This window comes from Cucurbita pepo, chromosome LG01 (assembly GCF_002806865.2).
Source record: "Cucurbita pepo subsp. pepo cultivar mu-cu-16 chromosome LG01, ASM280686v2, whole genome shotgun sequence".
NCBI classification, from domain to species: Eukaryota; Viridiplantae; Streptophyta; class Magnoliopsida; order Cucurbitales; family Cucurbitaceae; genus Cucurbita; species Cucurbita pepo.
This window is the reverse complement of record NC_036638.1, coordinates 12,856,247-12,878,311: the sequence shown is the minus strand read 5'-3', so window position 1 is coordinate 12,878,311 and position 22,065 is coordinate 12,856,247. Positions and strand designations below refer to the sequence as shown.

Here is a 22,065-nt window from a genome sequence, read left to right as displayed (position 1 = left end):
TAACTATATATCTATATATATATATATATATATATATATATATATATATATATATTCTTCATTCCCATATCCTATCATGATCATATCATTTCGTAAACACTTTGTGGTCATGTCATTCCATATACATATCCTGGTTATATCGTTTCCTAAGCTTATTACGTCTCACCAGTCTACCATAATCATATTGTTTCTATGCGTAACCTTACCGTATCGTTTCATCAATCATAACGTTTTCTATACATAACCTTATCGTATCATTTTATCAATTTATTATAACAATAGCGTTTTCTATACATAACCTTATCATATCGTTTTATCAATTTATCATAACTATAACATTTTCTATACATAACCTTATTGAATTGTTTCATCAAACTATCATGACCATAATATTTTCTATACGTAACATTATCGTATCGTTTTATCAATCTATCATATCCATAGTGTTTTCTATACTTAATCTTATCGTATCGTCTTATCGATCAATCATAACCATAACATTTTGATACATAACCTAACCATAATATTTGAACATATGTTAGTCTTATCGTTACACTACGTCTATCACATCCTTATCGTATCCTATCTCAAATATATCGTTGAACACATCATACCGAAAGTATTATCATACCATTCACATATCATAATTTATATCAGTATTATTATTGAAACTGGTGAAAGTATACATTATTTTTTTAGCCAAAATTTACATGACTCTACTAAAACCCGAAAACTTCGAATATTGTGCCAATATGGGTTGCCTTTTTTTTCTTTTTTCTTTGTTCACTTTCTTTATTGGGAGATCCCACTTTGCCACTTTTAAAAACCAAACAAAACTACTTAAATTTCTAAAGATGAAAAGAATAGTTTTGAAAAATTAATGACCACATGGAAACTAAATTGAAGGCATTAAATTGAATGGATGTAGAGTTTGGAAAGACTTAATATTATTATTGAAATATACTCATATTTAACATTATTGTTGCAAAATCCGGCAGTGTATCTCACATAAATAAAACCTTACATACGAAGCTTCACCATGGAAGGAAGTGGTTCTCATTCATTCATCCATAACCATTTCAAAGAAGAAGACCCCAACAAAGAAAATCAAACCCTGAGCAGAAAAATGCTAAGCTCAGGCCCTCCAACCCCTTCCGGGTTGATCATGTAAAAGGCCTCAGAATCCCTTGAACCCACCACTCTCTCAAAGTTAGCCCTCATGAACATCACTTCACCATCCTCCTCCTCCTCTACATCTCCATTGGCAGGCAACACTCCAGCGCCAACCGTGATGGGCCCAACAGCTCTAAGAATCCTCCACTCCTCAGCCCCACACTCGAACCTTTGTGCAACCCCATACTTCTTCCCATTGCAATACGCCCTCCAAATTGCCTCCTCCTGCAGCACCGCCTTCTTCCTCATCTCTCCTTTCGACCATCTGTCGCACTCCAACGCAATCCGGGCTGCCCCCGACGCCATCTCGCGCACGAGGGCGGTGGTCGGCATCGCCAGCTCCACCAGAAACGTAGGCTTTGAATCGCCCTTCTTCGGCTGCACTGAGAAATGCACGTGCCCTCGTCTGTGCCCAAATATCGTCCCCACCACCCGATCTGATCTGGCCTTCCCGAGAGCCGCGATGGCAGACCGGAGCTTGGAGATGGAAACGATACCATGTTTGTGTTTGGGTGTGAGGTGGTTGAAGGTGAGGACTTGGTGGTCGTCTTCATTGCCGCCTTGGTTAGTGTCTTTGTTTTTGAAGTGGAAATATCTTCGGGAGAGGGAGAAGGAGGAATCGTTTGAGGATTTGGCCATCATTGTTTTCATGTTTGGAACAAGCGTTCACTTCTCTTCTCTTCTCTTCTGTGGTGGGTAAGACTAATGAGCAATGGAAGCTATGTGTTGGTTATATATAACACATTTGCCTCACCTTTCACTCTCCTGTTTTTGGTGGTTATACTTGGTGGGATTTTTTTTTTTTTTTTTTTTTTTTTTTTTTTTTTTTTTTTTTTTTTTTTTTTTTTTTNTGGTAAATTACATTTGTATGTGTTACACTCATAACGTTTTTTTTACTAAGGATGTAATTATAAGGATAAGTTTAAAAACTAAGATAATTTTAAATTAGGTGGGCATATTGGTCATTTCCATTTATATTATAGAAAATAATAAATAAGAGTACGGAGTATATATATATATATATATATATATATGGGTGTGTTAGATTAAAATAAAATGATGGTAAGAAATGAAATGAGACCCTTTTCATAAAAGGGAAGATTTTGTGGTGTATGAGTTTCAATTAGTCAGATTTTGTGGGACAGAGAGGGAGTAGTTGAAGAGAATCAAAAGCCAAAGAAGTTGAGCTACCCAACCTACCTCTGTGAATAATTGTGATGCACACAAATCAATGGGAGTAGATAAAATGGAGGCCACAACCACATTTCCAAGCCACTTTTGTCCTTCTCTTCTGTCTATTAACAAATTTTCTGATTTAGTGTTTCTAATTGCAAATTTAGTTTTATTAATTTTTAAAGATATTGTTCGAATCAAGTATTCAAGGAATGTCTCGTCACATTTGTTATTGTGTTTACACACAACATTTTGGTGTACTTAAAAACGGATCAAGAATATCAGCCACGTCTCCGAAAACTCCTAACAATTTTGAGAGAGAATAAGTCGTACGCCAAATTCTCCAAATGCGAATTTTTGAAGGATTGAATTTGAGTGGATCCCACCAAGATTGAAGCGGTCACTAAGTGGAATTACTCAACTACAGTTACTTAGGTACACAGTTTTCTAGGGCTACTAGGATACTCCAACGTTTTGTGCAAGACTTTGCTAGGATAGTTTCATCACTCACACAGTTGACAAAGAAGGGTGTTCCATTTGTATGGAGTGATGCATGTGACACAATGTTTCAAGACCTAAAACAATGGTTAGTACCAACTCCAGTGCCAGAGAGCTTAAAGGGATATGTGATATATAGTGACGTCTTTAAGAATGGACTAGGATGCGTATTGATGCAACACGGTAAGGTTGTAGTGTATGTGTTTCGTTAGTTGAAGGACTACGAGCGAAACTACACCACACACGATTAAGAGTTGGCCGCGGTGGTGTTTGCACTTAAAATTTTGCTACACTACCTGTATGGAGAAAAGACTCAAGTTTATATCGACCACAAGAGCTTGAAGTGTTTCTTCACCTAGAAAGAATTGAACATGAGACAATGAAGATGGTTAGAATTGGCAAGGGATTATGACATAGACATTCAATACCTCCCTGAAAAAGCAAATATAGTCACCGATGCTCTAAGTCGAAAAACAGCACACTTGTCGATTCTCATCACCAGAGAATCTCAAATGCAGGTAGACTTCGAACAAGCTAAGATAGCAATGGTAACTGGAGTTGTAGCTCATATGACTTGTCTCACTGTCCAACCCACACTTCGATAGCGGATTATTGAATCTCAACTAGAGAACCCCAACTTAGACAAGATTTTGGGTCAGTTAACAGCGGGTTTAGTTCACCAAATCATCAGATGGAAGGTTGTTATGTCAAGGACGACTGTGCATTCCAGTAGTGGAGGAGCTGAGGAATGATGTAACGACCTAAAATTTTCTACTTAATTTAAGGTCGCTACTGCATACGTACCATAAACATTGAATGCGGAAGACTTCATTTAAATTCCATAAAACATAACCTTTATCTTAAAACACAGCCATAGACTTACGTGTTTTTGAAAACATCCTTAAAACGACACAATAAAAGACCCAAAATAAAATAAATAAGCGTTTAAGTTTAAAACATCATATTCTAGCCTAAGTCTAAGAAAATAAATACCACTATCCTATGCATGTGCCATGATCTCGAGTTGCGATGCCGTCGTCAGCCGTACAGGAATGTCTTGCATTAACCTGAAGAATGTAGTAGCACATGGCTTGAGTATTTAAAGAAATACTCAGTAAGTGACCTCACTATTGGGGTTAAATGCAACAATCACATGCAATGAAATGATGAGACCTATCTTTCATTTCGTTTCGTTTTCCCTACGATGTTGTCTTAACGGGTAAACTTTGGACGTGTACCATATACTCTACACACAGCCCATACGTGCGAGTATGGGCTCACCAGCTATTTCGCACACCGCTGGGCCACCTTCCTTATCCGGTGGGCATACTCTGGGAGCCCCTTAGGCCGAACACCTGCTAGAACTACTAACCGTCACGGCAGCGCTATGCAAAGCATAACGATCGTTGTCCTACCATTGGATGTACGCGTCCGTACCCTCGTGATGGGATAGGGGTATCCCCCAAATGCATGAGCATACATAATGCATGAGGTCCCAAAACTTTTCCATTTTCATTATCCTTTAATAGAGCCCCCTAGTATTATGTACATATCATATCATTTTTCATATCGTTTCAGATATCGTTCATCATTCATATCATATCATTTCTCATTCTTCCGTTCTCAAATCAAACATAATTCTAACGAGGTTATGTTTCATATCATTTATTATAATTTCATGTCATTCATATCATGCTGTATACACACAATTTAAGAGACCTAACATAACGTTCTATGCTTTTAACATAACATTTCATCATATACACATCATACCATGACATATTGCATCACAATGTATCATATCATAAACAAGTCATAACGTAAACACTTCATAGTCATATCGTTCTCTAACTTACCATAGCCTTAACATTCTTATACCTATCACAGATATATCATTACGTAACGTACCTTAGTCATATCATCACCAGAACGTATCCTAACGCTATCGTTCTATCAATCTATCACAAACCTATCCCTTTCTACCCGTAACCTAACCGTATTCTTCCATCAATCTCTCTTATCCATATCACTCCGGTATGTAACCTAACATTAACGTTTCGTGAACGTATTTTACTCCTATCATTACCTTTCGTTCTGTGCATCCTTCTTGTATCCTATCTCAAACATATCCTTGAACACATCGTACAGTAACTATTATCATACAATTCACATATTATAACATATACATAACATATCGTTATATCAATCTTATCTTAGTCATATCATTACATTAGGTTTATTGCATCATTCTCGNAGCATGTTTCAACATCAAAATATAACCATGTCGATAGTAAGGTCACTTACCTAGTTAGCTTAGGCTGATGTTCCGTCATTATCTTTAGTGAAAGTCCATTGAAATCCAAGTCAACCTATGTGAGCTCATGACATCAGTTTCAAGTTTGAATTTCTACAAAATTGTTTCTCTCATTTATGTTGACCCATGTGTTATACTTCATGCGAATGTTAGAGTCTTGAACGTTAGAGTCTTTGCGTGAGTTAGGTCTTGAAATATTTATATATGTTTGTTATAGTATTGTTTTCATACAAACCGTTTAATACTCATTAAAATTTTCCAGATATTCTATTTTCTCTGGCAATGTTTAATACCCTTTAACATTTTCTAGATAATTTCAATTATATTCACAATCTTCTTCCTTGTCTCTAACGGTGTTTCCCTCCTTTTAATTATCTCTCTCTATGAAATTATATTCACAATCTTCCCTCCCTGTTTCCCTTCTTTTAATTATCTCTCCGTGTTTGAGGATGGTTTTTAATATCCTTAAATAAAATAAAAGGAAAACTACTAACCTCAATGTCATATCTCTTTCTAGCAAAATATTTTGTTTGTTTTTGCAGGAGAGAAGAAATTCTATATGTTAAATCCGTTGAATCCATTCTTTTTATTTTTGTTTGTTACCTTTTTCAATTAGGTTAACAATTACTTTGGGTCAATTTAATCGATTCTATTTTGTTTGTGAGATAGAATTTACAGAGAAATTCAAATCTCTCTCCATTTTTCATTTCTGTTTGCAGTAATTGTGAGTGTGTTGAGGAGAAATTATTGGGGAAGGTGACTATTTCTAGGTGGACAGAAATGAGGGAATAATTGTTTTTATTTACTTATTTATTAACTTATTATTTTTTTTTTGTTTGTCGGAATTTAGTGCTAACTTATTTCTAGTTTAAATTAGTTATGGAATATATGATATTCGTAATCTTCACGAATATATTAGTTAGGAAATATATTTTAGATATCGTAATATATTATTTGAATAGTAGTATATTTTATTTTATTATCAGGATTTAGTTAGTTTATATTTTCTTGGTAGATATTATTTGGTATCTTGTATCCTATTTAAGGGTTGTGAATATAAATGAAGATTGAACATTCGATCCCAATTCTTTTTCTTATTCTTAAATATGTATTCTTTTGTTGAGTAACAATATTTTCATATCTATGCACACTTTTGAGTGGTAGATATTGCGTCAGTTGGTATCAAAGCCAGGTTGGTACGGTTTGATATTATTACTCAACGAGATGAATAGTGGGAGTGCTTCTATGGGTGTAGCTATGGAGAAGCTGGTTGGCAATAACTACAGTTATTGGAAGTTATGCACGGAAGCGTATCTACAAGGGCAAGATTTGTGGGATTTAATTGAAGGTGATGACACAGACATTCCAGCAGATACGCCACAGAATGCAGAATTACGCCGACAATGGAAGATTAAATGCGGAAAAGCCTTATTTACCTTGCGAACTTTGATTAGCAAGGAGTATATTGATCATGTTCGTGATTTAAAGTCACCAAAGCAAGTATGGGATACACTTCAAAAGTTGTTCACCAAGAAAAATACCGCTCGATTACAATTCTTAGAGAATGAACTAGCTATGGTAACTCAAGGTAACTTTTCTGTTGAAGAATATTTTTTGAAAGTGAAAAATCTGTGTTCTGAAATTTCAGAATTAGATGCTGAGGAGCCCGTGAGTGATGCCCGATTACGTCGTTATCTTATTCGTGGATTACGAAAAGAGTTTATGCCCCTTTGTTTCCTCAATACAAGGGTGGGCAAATCAGCCTACAGTCATTGAATTGGAGAATCTTCTTTCCAATCAGGAAGCCTTGATTAAGCAAATGACTAGCAGCAACGAGTTTTCCCCAAAGTCAGAAGATGTGTTGTATGTAAAAGATCAAAGGAGACAGAATTTTCACTCAAAGCCTTCATCAAGCAATGGGAATCAATTCAGAAGTGAGGAGTCGTCAAAGAAACCATTTAAAACTTGTTACAGGTGTGGAAAACCAGGCCATTTTAAACGGGATTGTGAGGTGAAAGTGGTGTGTCATCATTGCGGAAAGCCAGGCCATATTAAACCAAATTGCAGAGTCAAGAAGCATAATATGTAGCTGCTACAATGGCTACTCAAGAGTGTTTGTGGCTCAGGAGGCTTATTCAAGAAATGGTAACTACTCTCAATCAGCCAATTCAAATTAATTGTGATAATGAGAGTGCAATCAAACTTGCTGGAAATCCGGTATTTCATGCTCGTTCGAAACATATTGAAACTCATTATCATTTTGTTCGAGAGAGTGTTATCGCAGGATGTTGAATTGCAGAAAATACACACTAATGAGCAAGTTGGAGACATATTTACTAAGGCACTTGTCAAACTGAAGTTTGAAGTTTTTCGTAAAGCTCTCGGAGTTATTGAGAAATAATGCACTAAGGGAGGCTGTTAGAATTTAGTGCTAACTTATTTCTAGTTTGAATTAGTTATGGAATATATAATATTCGTAATCTTCCAGAATATATTAGTTAGGAAATATATTTTAGATATCGTAATCAGTTGAATTTGAATAGAAGTATATTTTATTTTATTATCCGGATTTAGTTAGTTTATATTTTATTGGTAGATATTATTTAGTATCTTGTATCCTATTTAAGGGCTGTGAATATAAATAAATGAAGATTGAACATTCGATCCCAATTCTTTTTCTTATTCTTAAATCTGTATTTTTTGGTTGAATAACAATATGCACACTTTTGAATGGTAGATATTGCGTCATTGTTTATTTATTTATTTATTTATTTGGGCTGTTACAAATGAAATGGTAATTGTGGCTATTGTTCTCTATGTATGCAGGTAGTACTAAGATATACAAAGTCTTGAAACAACACTTATGGTGGTGAAGCATGAAAAATGACAACAGAATTCGTAAGAAAAGTGTATGGTATGCGGTGAAGGCCCCTAGACAGAGGGCAACAAAATTGTTGTAACTCCTCAATGTGTCGGAATGGAAGTCAGAATACATCACTATGAACTTCTTCCTACGACTACCTAATACACTTGAGGTACAATCATGCAACTAGTAAAATAAATATAAATAATAATAAAAAGTAAAGAAAAAAAAAAGCATTTGACCTCCCTCAATCCCACCATTTTGTTTACTAAGGATTGTCCTCCAAAATTAATGGTAATTTTACTTTTAAATTTTTCTAATTTAAATGATATTGTTTTTTAGATATTTTTAAAATTTGAAGAGGATAATTGAAACTTTTAAAAGTTTAAATGATATTTTTGAGAGAAGAACTTTATTAATTTAGCCTTAAAATTTACTCCTCCACCGTAAATGTCACGTTCATAAAATCAAATATCAAACATTCGTGAGTCACAACACATCATTAATATTAGTTACAAATATCAAATAGTTTTTATGATCATAATAATCTCAAAAGTAGAGCTAGAGTAAAGTTGGATTGTAAATTTATTTTCGAGTGAACTGACCTGAATTTTCGATTTTTCAAAAATTCAATCCAATCTAAATTTAAAAGAAAAAAATATCTAACCCAACCTAAATTTTATGATTTGAAGCTAATAGTTCGGATTGGTAAGTCATGATAGGAGGTTAGAGAAATCAAACTAGGAGAGAAGAAGGGAGTTTTATAGGATTTGTTTTTTATAAGCACATCCGACGTAGACATGAGTTGTCTCCCTATTTATCTCAGTAACATGCTAAATTTAACGTAAGAGCTTTAAATGTACTACATACTCAAATTTAGATACATGTATACCTGTTCATAAGATAAACCCAATATATAATATATTAGAATATAATTGTTTATTATAGAACACATTTTAAGCAAACATATTTCCCTCAATTATTTCAGTTTTTAAGTGTTTTCTGAATTTGAAAATTAGTTTCCAACAAACACCATAAAATGGGATTTTATGATACACGCAAACTCCCAAGAACATAGTTCCTAGGTTTAGTTGTTGGTTGTGTTGGAAAACTAGCCAAAGTCCAAAGCCTGTGGAAGGAGGCTTAACTACTAATTTGACTTTTGTAGTAAACAGCTTTCAACGCTCAAACCACAAATCACCACTAATAGACGAAGTTAGGTGAAGCCTGTCCATTCCTATTCTACTTTATTCTAGTATGAATGAAAATTTAGGCACTTAAGTTATGTTCTTCAATTCTTGCCCGACTTTGGTCTTAAATTCTAACTTTTTATCTAGATATAATATCTAGAGTATATATTATTTATAGAATATATCTCAGATATTATATCATAATATTTTTTATTTATGATTTGATTTATAGTATATTTTATTTTATTCTAGTATTTAATTATTTTTTATTTTCCTCGTTTGTACTAGTTTGTATCCTATTTAAAGGATATCAATATCAATGATAATACACACCTTCCCAATTATATTTTCTATCTCATTCTTAACATGGTATCAGAGCACCGATCTTGGTATTCTTAAATATCAAAATTTTCTCTATGGCGGAATCAGCCAAATACAGCTTCAAAAATTCGGATGTTGATTCAACACATCCTTATTATATTCACCATTCTGATCAGCCAGGATATTCACTTGTTCCAATCAAATTAAATGGAGCAAATTACCAATCCTGGAGTAAATCAGTTATGCATGCTCTTATTGCCAAGAAGAAAATTGGCTTCATTGATGGCACAATTGAGGAACCGTCCCAAGATGCAAATTCAACCGAATTCGAACTCTGGAATCAGTGCAACAGTATGATAATATCTTGGTTAACTCATTCCGTTGAAGCAGATATCGCTAAAGGCATTATTCACGCCAAGACAGCTCATCAAGTGTGGGTTGATCTTCACGATCAATTCTCACAAAAGAATGCTCCAGCAATTTTTCAAATACAAAACTCGATAGCAACGATGTCACAAGGAACCATGGCACTGTCAACATATTTCACCAAGCTCAAAGCACTCTGGGATGAACTGGAAGCGTACCGCACACCATTTACCTGTAATCAACGTCAAATACATATTGATCAACGCGAAGAAGACAAGTTGATGCAATTGCTCATGGGGCTCAATGAGTCTTATAAAACGGTGAGATCTAACATATTGATGATGACTCCATTACCTAATGTGAGGCAAGCCTATTCATTACTTGTACAAGAAGAGATGCAGCGTCAGGTGACTTCTGAACCTACTGAGAATTTCTCGATTGCATCAGCAGTGCAGAAGAAAACAACATATTCAAAACTCGCGAAGGATAAATCATGTGAACACTGCAATAAAAGTGGTCATACAATTGATGAGTGTCGATTCCTTAAGTTTCACTGTAAATTTTGTGATAGAATGGGACATACAGAATATCAATGTCAACAGAAAAATAATTCTAGAAGGGCAGTACGATTCAATCAACGCAACAATCGAGGATATCGATCATCTGCAAATATGGCCGATGTTTCTCAGTTGAATACAGAAGAACAGTCACCTAATTCCATCCCAAATTTTTCTTCTGGGCAATTACAACAGATTGTACAAGCCTTATCTGCACTCAATCATCGTCCTTTTGGTAATTCTGATAATAACATCAATGTTGCAGGTTTGTTTCCAGTATCTGCATTATCTATTAACTCTACGAGTTCTAATCCATGGATTCTCGATAGTGGAGCTACAGATCATATAGTATCCAAAGCTTCTGTTATGACTGAACCAAAGGCTACCACCATATCTACAATAAATTTGCCTAATGGAGGGACAGCACATGTGTCACATACCGGCAATGTTTCTTTTAATCCTGACCTTAAATTAAACAATGTTTTATGTGTGCCTTCATTCAACTTAAACCTAATGTCCATCAGCAAACTTACCAATGACTTGAAATGTTATGTGACCTTTTATCCTGATTCTTGTGTTATGCAGGACTTGGCTACGGGGAAGATGATTGGCTCGGGTAAACAATCCGGAGGTCTCTATCATATTTCTTCATCTCCAATCAAGTCTTCAGCAAATCAAGTATCTCAGTCATCTGATTTGTGGCATTTACGCCTAGGTCATCCTTCTCCTTCTCGTTTTAAATTTCTAGCTGATCAATTGCATCTTAATAATGCTACTCTTTCTCATAATTGTAGTATTTGCCCATTAGCAAAACAAACTAGGTTGTCTTTCCCAAAAAGTTCAATAACAACCCATTCTGCCTTTGATCTGTTACATTGTGATGTTTGGGGACCACATAAAATTCCAACCCATTCTGGTTTGCGTTTTTTTCTCACTGTTGTTGATGATTTTACCCGATGTACTTGGGTCTTTCTTATGCAACACAAATCAGAAGTACACCATTTGTTAGTAAACTTTGTTAAATTCGTTCAAACTCAATTTCATACTACTATCAAGATAGTTAGATCAGACAATGGGACTGAGTTCCTATCTTTGCAACCATTTTTTACTTCTTGTGGTATTGAATTTCAGCGCACCTGTGTCTATACTCCACAACAAAATGGAGTCATAGAACGTAAGCATCGTCATATTCTAAATGTAGCTAGGTCTCTTCTTTTTCAGTCACAGGTTCCACTTAATTTTTGGGAAGAATGCATTTTAACGGCTGTTTATCTTATAAATAGAACACCATCACCATTGTTATCTAACAAGACACCCTTTGAAGCACTCTACAAACGACCACCTACATTTTACCATCTTAAAGTTTTTGGTTGTAAGTGTTATGCATAGTACATCCTAAGCAAAAATTTGAACCTCGGGCAATTCCTTGTGTTTTCATAGGATATCCTTGTGGTCACAAAGGTTACAAGTTGTATGACATGCAATCTAAAAAATTCTTTATTAGTCGTGATGTTAAATTTTGTGAAGATGATTTTCCTTTTTCATCAGCTTCACAGACTTTAAAAGTAGCTCCTTCAACTCCCATTTTACCATTTCATGATCCACCCTACTTAAACATTCATTCTGATCCTTCGCCGTCTCCTCCGCCTCCTATTCCTTCTCCAAATTCATCAGTTCCAGATTCACCAGATTCACCCACTAAATCTGATCTTATCCCACCTGATACATCAGTTCCACTCCGACGTTCTACTCGTACCAAACAACCTCCAGCTTATTATAATGATTACGAGATGTCTTCGGGAGCCAATCATTTAACCTCTAGCTCAAGTCCCAACACTGGCACCAGGTATCCCCTTCATCATTACCTTTCACTCTCTCGTTTTTCTCCTACTCAACGTGCTTTTCTAGCTCTTATTACATCCCAGACAGAACCTAAAACCTATGACGAGGCAGTTGGCGACCCGTTATGGCAGCAGGCTATGAATGATGAAATTGCAGCTTTGGAACGTAATCATACATGGTCTCTCGTTCCTCTACCACTTGGTCATAAAGCTATTGGTTGTCGTTGGGTGTACAAAATTAAATACAACTCTGATGGTTCTGTTGAACGTTATAAAGCTCGACTAGTAGCAAAGGGATACACTCAGGTTGAAGGTATTGATTACACAGAAACATTTTCCCCTACAGCGAAACTTACTACACTTCGTTGCTTACTCACTGTTGCTGCTGCTCGAAAATGGTTCACCCATCAGTTGGATGTTCAAAATGCCTTTCTCCATGGTAATCTAGACGAGGAAGTTTATATGTCTTTACCACCAGGTCTTCGCCGACAGGGGGAGAATACAGTATGTCGGCTCCATAAATCTCTTTATGGATTAAAACAGGCTTCTCGCAATTGGTTCTCCATATTTTCTACAACTATACAAAATGCAGGCTACACTCAGTCCAAAGCAGATTACTCTTTGTTTACTAAGAGTAAAGGTACTTCTTTCACTGCAGTTCTAATCTATGTTGATGATATTCTGTTGACAGGCAATGATCTCGAAGAAATTCAATATCTCAAGACTAGTTTACTCCAGAAATTTCTTATCAAAGATTTAGGAAATTTGAAATATTTTCTAGGCATTGAATTTTCTCGATCTAGAAAAGGAATTTTTATGTCTCAAAGGAAGTATGCTCTAGACATCCTTCAAGACACAGGTCTTACAGGAGCACGTCCAGACAAATTTCCTATGGAGCAAAATCTGAAACTTTCTTTAACTGAAGGAGAGAAGTTGAATGATCCAAGTAAATACAGACGGTTGATTGGCAGATTAATATATTTGACCGTCACTAGGCCTGACATAGCTTATTCAATTCGTATGCTTAGCCAATTTATGCATGAACCAAGAAAACCACATTGGGAGGCAGCTCTTCGAGTTCTGAGGTACATCAAAGGCACTCCTGGTCAAGGACTTCTACTGCCATCTGAAAACAATTTAAGATTACAGGCATATTGCGATTCTGACTGGGGTGGTTGTCGAACTTCCAGACGATCTATTTCTGGGTTCTGCATTTTCCTCGGAAATTCAATTATTTCTTGGAAGTCTAAAAAGCAGACTAATGTGTCCAGATCATCAGCAGAAGCCGAGTATCGAGCTATGACAAATACTTGTTTAGAGTTAACTTGGTTAAGATACATTCTCCAAGACTTGAAAGTTTCACTGTCCGAACCAGCATTATTGTACTGTGATAATCAAGTAGCATTACACATAGCAGCCAATCCAGTTTTTCACGAAGTACGAAACACATTGAAATAGATTGTCATATAGTTCGAAAAAAATTACAAGCTGGAATCATCAAACCGTGTTATGTTTCGACTAAAATGCAATTGGCAGATATTTTCACTGAAGCTTTGGGAAGACATCAATTTTATTTTTTGAAAGACAAGTTGGGTGTGATTGACATACACTCTCCAACTTGAGGGGGAGTATTGAGATATAATATCTAGAGTATATATTATTTATAGAATATATCTCAGATATTATATCATAATATTCTTTATTTATGATTTGATTTATAGTATATTTTATTTTATTCTAGTATTTAATTATTTTATATTTTCCTCATTTGTACTAGTTTGTATCATATTTAAAGGATATCAATATCAATGATAATACACACCTTCCAATTATATTTTCTATCTCATTCTTAACACTTCTTAATCTTAATCTAGTTCTTATCTAAATAATTTAGTTATAAGGTTCTCGGTCAAAATAGGGACAAGTAGCCATAGAATTCATTCAAATAACATAAAATTATAACATATTTATTGAATATTCTAGAAACATCATGGGAGAGGGTCATAAAGGTAGTTTTTTCACTTCTCTTTATGCCTTAAATGCTCCCTTTAACTGGTTTAGCTTCTAAACTTAATCTCAATCTCTTAAAATTTTAGGTAAATATTGTGGAGTGTTTTTGGACTTTGAAATATTTTAAATGAGTTTTAGGGACATTTTAGTAATTTTTTACAAATGAATTTTAGGGACGTTTTAATAATTTTTCACAAACTTAGTTTGAGTTCCAAACTTGATCCAATAGTTCTAAGACGGTAAATAGTCTTCTTATAAAATTTTATGACATTTTGAAGATCATTTGAGTTTAACTTTACAACTTCATCCCATGAACATAATTTGCCTATCCTTTTATGTCTAGAATTAAAATGGGTAGCGGAATTCACTTCGTGGGTTATTTTTGTGTTACTTTATTCTCGAGCAAAACACTCGTTTATGTTCTTAACTCACAATTCTTAGTTTAATTCTTGTATTTCTTAAGAAAACTCTATATTGGTTAATTACTTTTAGTTGCTGTTTAGAGAATCAATTCTCAAGCTTCCAATACTACCAAGAACTCGCTTCATGGTCGTATCCAGAGTTATCCTTCTCCAAAGTTGGTTGAAAACATATTTTCTCGTTGACAAAACTATTACTACATGTTATTGGTCAAAACGATTGTGACCTTTTCACACACAATTTCTTCACGAAACTTCTTCCTTATCCTTCTCTCAAGTTTAAATAATTATTTTGTGCTAATTTTGAAGTAACTACTAGGGTGGTAGGTGAACCCAATGCAAAAGAATCCTCGATCCAGGCCTTTTGAGTCTCAATTCCTTCATAAAAAATGTTTAACTCAGTCTCTAAAGCTTAGAGAATGCTTAATTTTGTATGAGAGGAACCCTAGGTAAGAAATATAAGTTTACCCCCAAAACTTACTCGAAATTGACTTCCTCCAATTAGGTACGTTCTTGAGCTCGTTGGTTGTTGGATGTGATAAGCTATGATTCTTCCAGATCATGGCTGTGAATTTTCACGAGACTGAAGATCAGTTGTATTTTTGTAATTATCTCGAAGTTCAAGAATATTTTAGTTATTTCCAACTTGGTAAAAATTCTGTATTATTTATTTATTTTGTCATTTTTTCTGCTCGAAGGTCATGAGAAAAAAAAAAAAAAAAAAAAAAAAAAAAAAAAAAAAAAAAAAAAAAAANGAGCCTTATTTTTATTTAACTTTAGTGGACGTAGGAGAACAATCCTCTATACTTGTGGTGAAGGAACCATCGAGAGAACAATTGTAGCATTTTGTCGAGCTCAACTTTCATGCCTTAAAAATCAGCTTGGAGAAAGCTGTGATCTTTTATCGAAGATAGAAGATGATGACCTGACTGATTTACATCATCAAATTTAACTCATTTGTATTGTTTTAATTGGTTCATCTTTTTTTTAGACTAAGTTCTCACAAAAAATTCATTTCGCTGTGGAAACTAAACTCAATTTGAAATACCTCCAAGTAATTTCAAAGAATTTTGAGTTCTAGAAGCCCAAAAACAAAACACTTAAGTACCTTCATACAAATAATTAATTATTTTAGACTTTTATACAAAAAAAAAAAAATGCTCGTAAGAATTAACTAGGAGTTGGGCATAAGGACTTTTAGCATGTATTATTGACCTGATTAAATATAAATTGGATAGCTAAATTTAGGAATTGGAATATTTGAATGGTTTAGCTCAATTACATGTTTTAGGATTTTTGATGGGTTGAATATGAATTTTATTGATCTATTGTATACTTTTTTTTATTCTCGCCTAACATTTATTCATATTTTATGAAACTAGCCTTTATGGTTCTAGTTATGCAGAAAAAATGAGAGGGTCCAAAATGGTCCATGATTACTTCCCGTAAAACTTAACACACTAAATAATCGGCATTCTTTTATGATAGGGGGATTTGAAAATGAGTATATATCCCTCGTAATGCTTTCTACTATTTTAATCGAGAAAGAATCTCTTCCGAACGACCAAGTCATAATGAGATTAAAAAACTATGTTTCCTTAATCGCGTAGAAAATAGATTAACATTATATTATTTCTACAAGCAATCACCTATCCAAGATTGAAAGTCAGTGCTATATGAGGACAATGGAACCAAGCTAAAAATGACTCCGCTTACTAGACCCACATATCATAGTGGTTTGCTTTAAGTGTTTTAATTTGATGGGATTAATGTGCTACCAAATATTGTGGTATAACGTATTCATTTAAGAAACTATGACAAAGGGAGAAAGTTTGTTTCTAAGTACATCAAACGGCATACATTTCCATGACAAACATATTTGATACACTACAACAAATAATAGATATGATAGCTTATGAAAAACGCTATCATAGACCTTTTATAACGTTTTTTTATAGTTATAAAAAATACTATAATGGAGTATGATATTATAGCTTATATAAATTGCTATAAAAATATTTTATAGCATTTTTAATATAACTATAATAATGTTATTTAATCATTTATAATTACTATAATTAACGTAATAATTTTTTTAATGACATTTCTTTTATGTTGTATAAATTTTATTATAAATTTTATTTTTGACGAAAAGACTCGACAATATTTTTATAATATAATCTAACATGAAAGAATATTTTATAACACAATAAATATGGAGGGACTTCCCTTCCTAATTCAAATTTTACCATCTAGTTATCCATTACAAAATAAAGAACATAAAATTTAGAGAATATTTAAGAAACATATTACTAAAAACGGAGAAGAATAGAAACAATAACAATGTCTAGGCTCTGTACTTCCGTCTCTTTTAAAACGTTGTGCAGTTGATGCCTTACTAGTCCATTGTCTCCATAATGTTGTCGGACATCAAGAAAGGAATAGTAACAGATAATGGAGTAATTTGTTAGCATGTTTCACTTGTTCCGGTAATTTTCATAAAAAAAAATAAATAATGTGGATTATGTGCAGAACCTAAGCAAGATAGGAGAACTACTAAAATGATTATATTAGTATCATCATACTTCACAATCACAGGTTCACTGAAATTAATGATCTCGTTTTAAGGAATAGAAGCAGAATTCCACCGAGACAAAACTTTTTCTAAAAAATATCTATGTTAAACAAGATATGCAAGTAAATACTTACAACACTGTCAATAGAAGCATGGAACACTACTGAGTTTAGCTGCCCAAATTCTTCAAATAGTCAATGAAAGCAAGAAACTTAGGATCAAAGCAATTAAAAATAGTATTTATTTAACTTCAATTTAGCATAATTTAGTGCAACAAACCTGTGGGGGTAAACAAGCCTGAACTCCAAATGGAGAGAAAAAGAGAATCACATATTTCTTCCCAATGTACTCTGAAAGTTTAATCTAAATAGTACTACTTTAGATAAAATTATAAAAAAAAATGTAAATAGGCTAGTAAACATAGAGTGATGATAATAATGTAAAATAAATACATCCAAATCATCACCCACGTAAGAAAACTACCTCGATGCATTCTTGATCAATTAAAATTTTAGTCTTCCAATTTAATAACTCCTTTCTTAAAATGTTAGAAGCTATCAAAACACATTGCAAGTTTTATTCTAACATTTGTTATAAAACTATGAACGCATAGGAGAAGGCTTACGCAATTAGCAACAAAACTATAAACGCATAGGAGAAGGCTTACACAATTAGCAACAAGTAAAGGCAACTCTATATTCGTCCACTTTGTCGTAATAAGCTCACCAATGAATATGACCCATTATAACAATCCTAATCCACAATCATACCAAATCAGCCAGCAATCATACATCGGACTTTTCCTTCATTACTTGCTTAATTGCAATCATCATACCCATTAAAATAGTCAATAAGAACTAGTGGATGGAATGTCAATATAGAAACCTAGACCTATGTTCTCTTAATTGCCCCTTAGATGTCAACTCTTCCTTATGGAATATATTATGTTTCAGAATTCAATTGAATACCATTCCTAACCTTCAACCAGATTTTGATAAGAAAATAATTGTCAATTTCCATCTACTTACTAGATGTTGAAGAAACTTGAAAACTCCCGCAAGTAATGATTAATGTTATGAAACGAGCCACTTCCACCTGCATATGAAAAAATTAAAGGGTTACAAAAATGTTTGGAAAATGAAGTATAAACTACTACTACTATTGGCAGGAAAAGGTAGACGAGCCATTTTATTATCTAAAGTATCCAAAAAAATAATTATTATAGTCTAACAATAGAAATAACATAGAAAACTAGTAAAGAGAAAAGTTAACCAAGAAAAATTACACTAATGAAGCAATAACTCAAAAAGTAGACTTCTTCAAGCTTTCAAAGTTCCGCTTTTTTAACCCAACTTTTCACCATCTTTTTTAAAAAGGAAATGTTCCGCTTTTTTTTCTCCCTCTTTCATAGGATAATATTTAAAATGCTATACTTAAAAGCTATAGCATGTCATATTTGTGGTAGTACACTTAGAATATATGTATACAACATGTATACACATGTAAAAGTAGTTTTGTAGGTATATATAGTATCTATGCATTTGTGTTACATGACATTGAGAACTTAGTATTGAAGAATGTGATGTCATCTATTTAGAACCCGTAACACATTAGACAGAATTACTGAGCGAGTTCTAGTTGTGCTTACTGAAGAATCTCTCATGCACTATTCAAGGCTTAAAACGATGTAGAGTAGAGAGCTTGTTAGGTGCTAGTAGAGGAACTACTAGCTAGCTCTCAATTGTAGACTCATATGGAACCTATTAGAGAGACTAAGAGGTTGTTAATAGGGAGATATGATTTTCCATACTTGTTAGATCTACCTAGACCACTTATTTGATGGGTGTACCCTCACTTGCATGTCAATTGCAAATGAGTAAAATGGATCAAAAAGATTAGAGATAAAGTGGCTAATTTCATCTAGAATTGGGAATGATGTGGTTGAATGAAGGTATGAGTCTGATGAGAATCTAAATGACTATGTCATAAAATTAGCTAACTCTAGTATCAAGCTTAGAATACATAGCCTTAATTTGCTTATGGAGTATTTTTAAATTAATTATCGTTATTCTTTGTATTTTTAGATGGATTATAGACGTCAATGACAAGAGAGAGCAAGAATGGTGCGGATATAGATATGATCTTATTTTGTTGTATTACTTTATAAACATTTTGTATAACTCATATCTGGTATAAATTTATGTTCTTAATTATTTTAAGTTATTTAAGAAGAATAAACTTTATTTTTTATATAAAATTATTGTTTTTTTAGGAGGTTAATAATGTTATTGGAACGAAATTTCAATATTCTCCATCCAACCTTTATAAAAATTGAAAATGATGTTTTAAAATATTTTTAAAGGGCGGAAATATGTTTAAAACTTGAAAAGTTTAAAAATGTTAATGAAATAAAAATTAAAAGTTTTGAATAAAAAAAATTAGCGGGAAGAATATAAAATTTAGGGATATTAATCTACAAAATTATAATTGAATGTATTTTCTATTAGATCACTGGTTTGCGTTTGGTCCATAAAATAATTGGTAAAGGACATTCCTGTGAGCGTGCTGCCCAAGCCAAAAGAAAGTAAACCAATTACATAACTCCACGTTACACACTTTTCCCGAGGCTTTGTGACTATACGGCCCACAATTTATACCCTCCCAACATTGTGAAGGCTTGTGGTGGAAAGACCAAAAAAATGGAGAACAATCCGGTGCCGAGAGTCGGGGTGGTGGTTTATATCCTGAAGGGAAAGTCAGTGCTGTTGGGTCGAAGGCTGTCCTCCAGCGGTGACTCCAGTCACGCCACATTCGCACTCCCCGGCGGCCATCTCGAATTTGGTGAATCTCTCGTTTTTTGCTCACGCTTTTAATTTTGATTTAGTTTTAGAGATGGGTACCATTTTTTCTGAAAAGGGAAATTGCAGGGGAGTCGTTTGAGGAATGTGGTGTGAGAGAGGTGAAGGAAGAGACGGGGTTAGACATTGAGAAAACAGAGTTCTTGACTGTAACAAACAACCCTTTTGTGAATGATCCGAAGCCTTCCCATTATGTGGTCATTTTTATGCGCGCAGTTTTATCAGATCCCCTGCAACAGCCTCAGAATCTGGAGCCGAGTAAGTGCGGTGGGTGGGACTGGTACGATTGGGATGATCTTCCAAGCCCTCTGTTTTGGCCTTTAGAGAAGATGGTCAAAAGCGGGTTTAATCCGTTTCCTGTCTGATTGGAGTTGGAGTTTGTAATGGTAATCAACATTAGCATGCCCTCTCTTGTGTTTAGTTTGTAATGCTTTACTTAATGTGAATCTGGTATCAAGCATACATAAATTGTTTTTCATTCATCTGCATATTTAAATAATAAATATAGCATAAAAATATAGCGACTCAATGGGAAGAATGTGGCTGCTCAATTAAACACCTCCCACTTCACTCTAATCACGTGGCTTTAACAAGAATTAAACACCTCCCACTTCACTCTAATCACGTGGCTTTAACAAGAATTAAACACCTCCCACTTCACTCTAATCACGTGGCTTTAACAAGAATTAAACACCTCCCACTTCACTCTAATCACGTGGCTTTAACAAGAATTAAACACCTCCCACTTCACTCTAATCACGTGGCTTTAACAAGAATTAAACACCTCCCACTTCACTCTAATCACGTGGCTTTAACAAGAAAATATGGATCACTCTCACTAAAAAATAAAATTTATCTAACAATCTTCTACTAAGACTCTACCTATATTTACCTTATTGATTGAACTTCGATCTTCCAGCAAATTTCTTGCGCATGTCTCTAAGTTGTTCCTATGTTCTCCCGGATGTAGTGGAATTTGATTTCTATGTGCTTGCTCCGGTCGTACAAAATTGGATTTTTGATCAGGGAGATTGCAGCTTTGTTGTCCATGCAAAGCATTGGTGGATCGTCTTTTCTTCCGATGAGTTCTTCCATCAGTCGCACAAGCCAGACCCCCTGTACAAGCATCTCCTCAGCTAAAAATAAATCAAAACATGTACAAGTTTATTTTGTAAACAAGAAATGAGTTTAGGATACAAATTCAAATAAATGCGATCAATGCCCCTCAATGACCCCCTTTATGACCTCGTAGTTCTTGAGGACTCCTTTACCTCAACAGATGGCAAGTAGTTACTTGTATGAAATAAAATAAATAAGTCAATAAGCAACTTATTTCTAATTTCTCATTGCATTCTTACATTCTAGCATATTACCACGAGATAACATAGTCTAATCTCTATGGCTATCTGAGCATTGAGGAGGCCTCCAAAAATCCAGGTGGTTCTCTTGCCTCATTGTTATCCTTGGTCTTTTTAGGTTGCTCAAGGTAATTATTAGAAAATTTGGTGACTAAGAAGGTAAGTGAAATTACTAAAGGAATGTCTTCAAGCTAGATTAGATGAATTAAGTGTTGTGTGAATTACATGTACCTTGTGGCCTATCTTGTTATTTTCTAATGTCATGATATGTTATGTTGATAAATGTTATGTGATGCATATACTTCCCATATGCTGGTCCATGTAAGTTAGGTATTCATGTTTACAATTATGCCTACGAGACATTAATGAGTCATGTATGCTTCATAGGGAAGTTATATCATCAAAAGAATGGAAGTATGATGTGTATCATAACTATGTACCATTTGAAATTACGAGTCTTCATGCATGTTGTATGTCACAAGTACGGATACATTCCCTGTTTTGTATGGACACGTTAGATACTTGCTCCTTTCTTCTTGGTGGTTTCCG

At 34.2% G+C, this 22,065-nt stretch overlaps 2 protein-coding genes across 2 annotated transcripts; one reads left to right on the top strand and one right to left on the bottom strand.

The window, feature by feature from the left end:
* Positions 1-978: 978 nt before the first annotated feature.
* On the bottom strand, positions 979-1,854 carry LOC111778715 (protein MIZU-KUSSEI 1-like). The gene has a single exon (XM_023658691.1). It carries the CDS (start codon positions 1,822-1,824, stop codon positions 1,108-1,110), a length of 717 nt encoding a protein of 238 aa, XP_023514459.1. The 5' UTR covers positions 1,825-1,854; the 3' UTR covers positions 979-1,107.
* An 18,094-nt stretch (positions 1,855-19,948) lies between these two features.
* On the top strand, positions 19,949-20,640 carry LOC111808402 (nudix hydrolase 1-like). The gene is made up of 2 exons (XM_023694343.1): positions 19,949-20,141; positions 20,228-20,640. Exons 1-2 carry the CDS (start codon positions 20,000-20,002, stop codon positions 20,521-20,523), a joined length of 438 nt encoding a protein of 145 aa, XP_023550111.1. The 5' UTR covers positions 19,949-19,999; the 3' UTR covers positions 20,524-20,640.
* Positions 20,641-22,065: the final 1,425 nt, after the last annotated feature.

Excerpts from the sequence above, each read along its gene's own strand:
- LOC111778715 (XM_023658691.1), bottom strand. The coding sequence starts at position 1,824 with ATGAAAACAATGATGGCCAAATCCTCAAACGATTCCTCCTTCTCCCTC.
- LOC111808402 (XM_023694343.1), top strand. The coding sequence starts at position 20,000 with ATGGAGAACAATCCGGTGCCGAGAGTCGGGGTGGTGGTTTATATCCTG. Across the intron at positions 20,142-20,227 it reads CGGCGGCCATCTCGAATTTG|GGGAGTCGTTTGAGGAATGT; the intron begins GTGAATCTCTCG and ends GGGAAATTGCAG.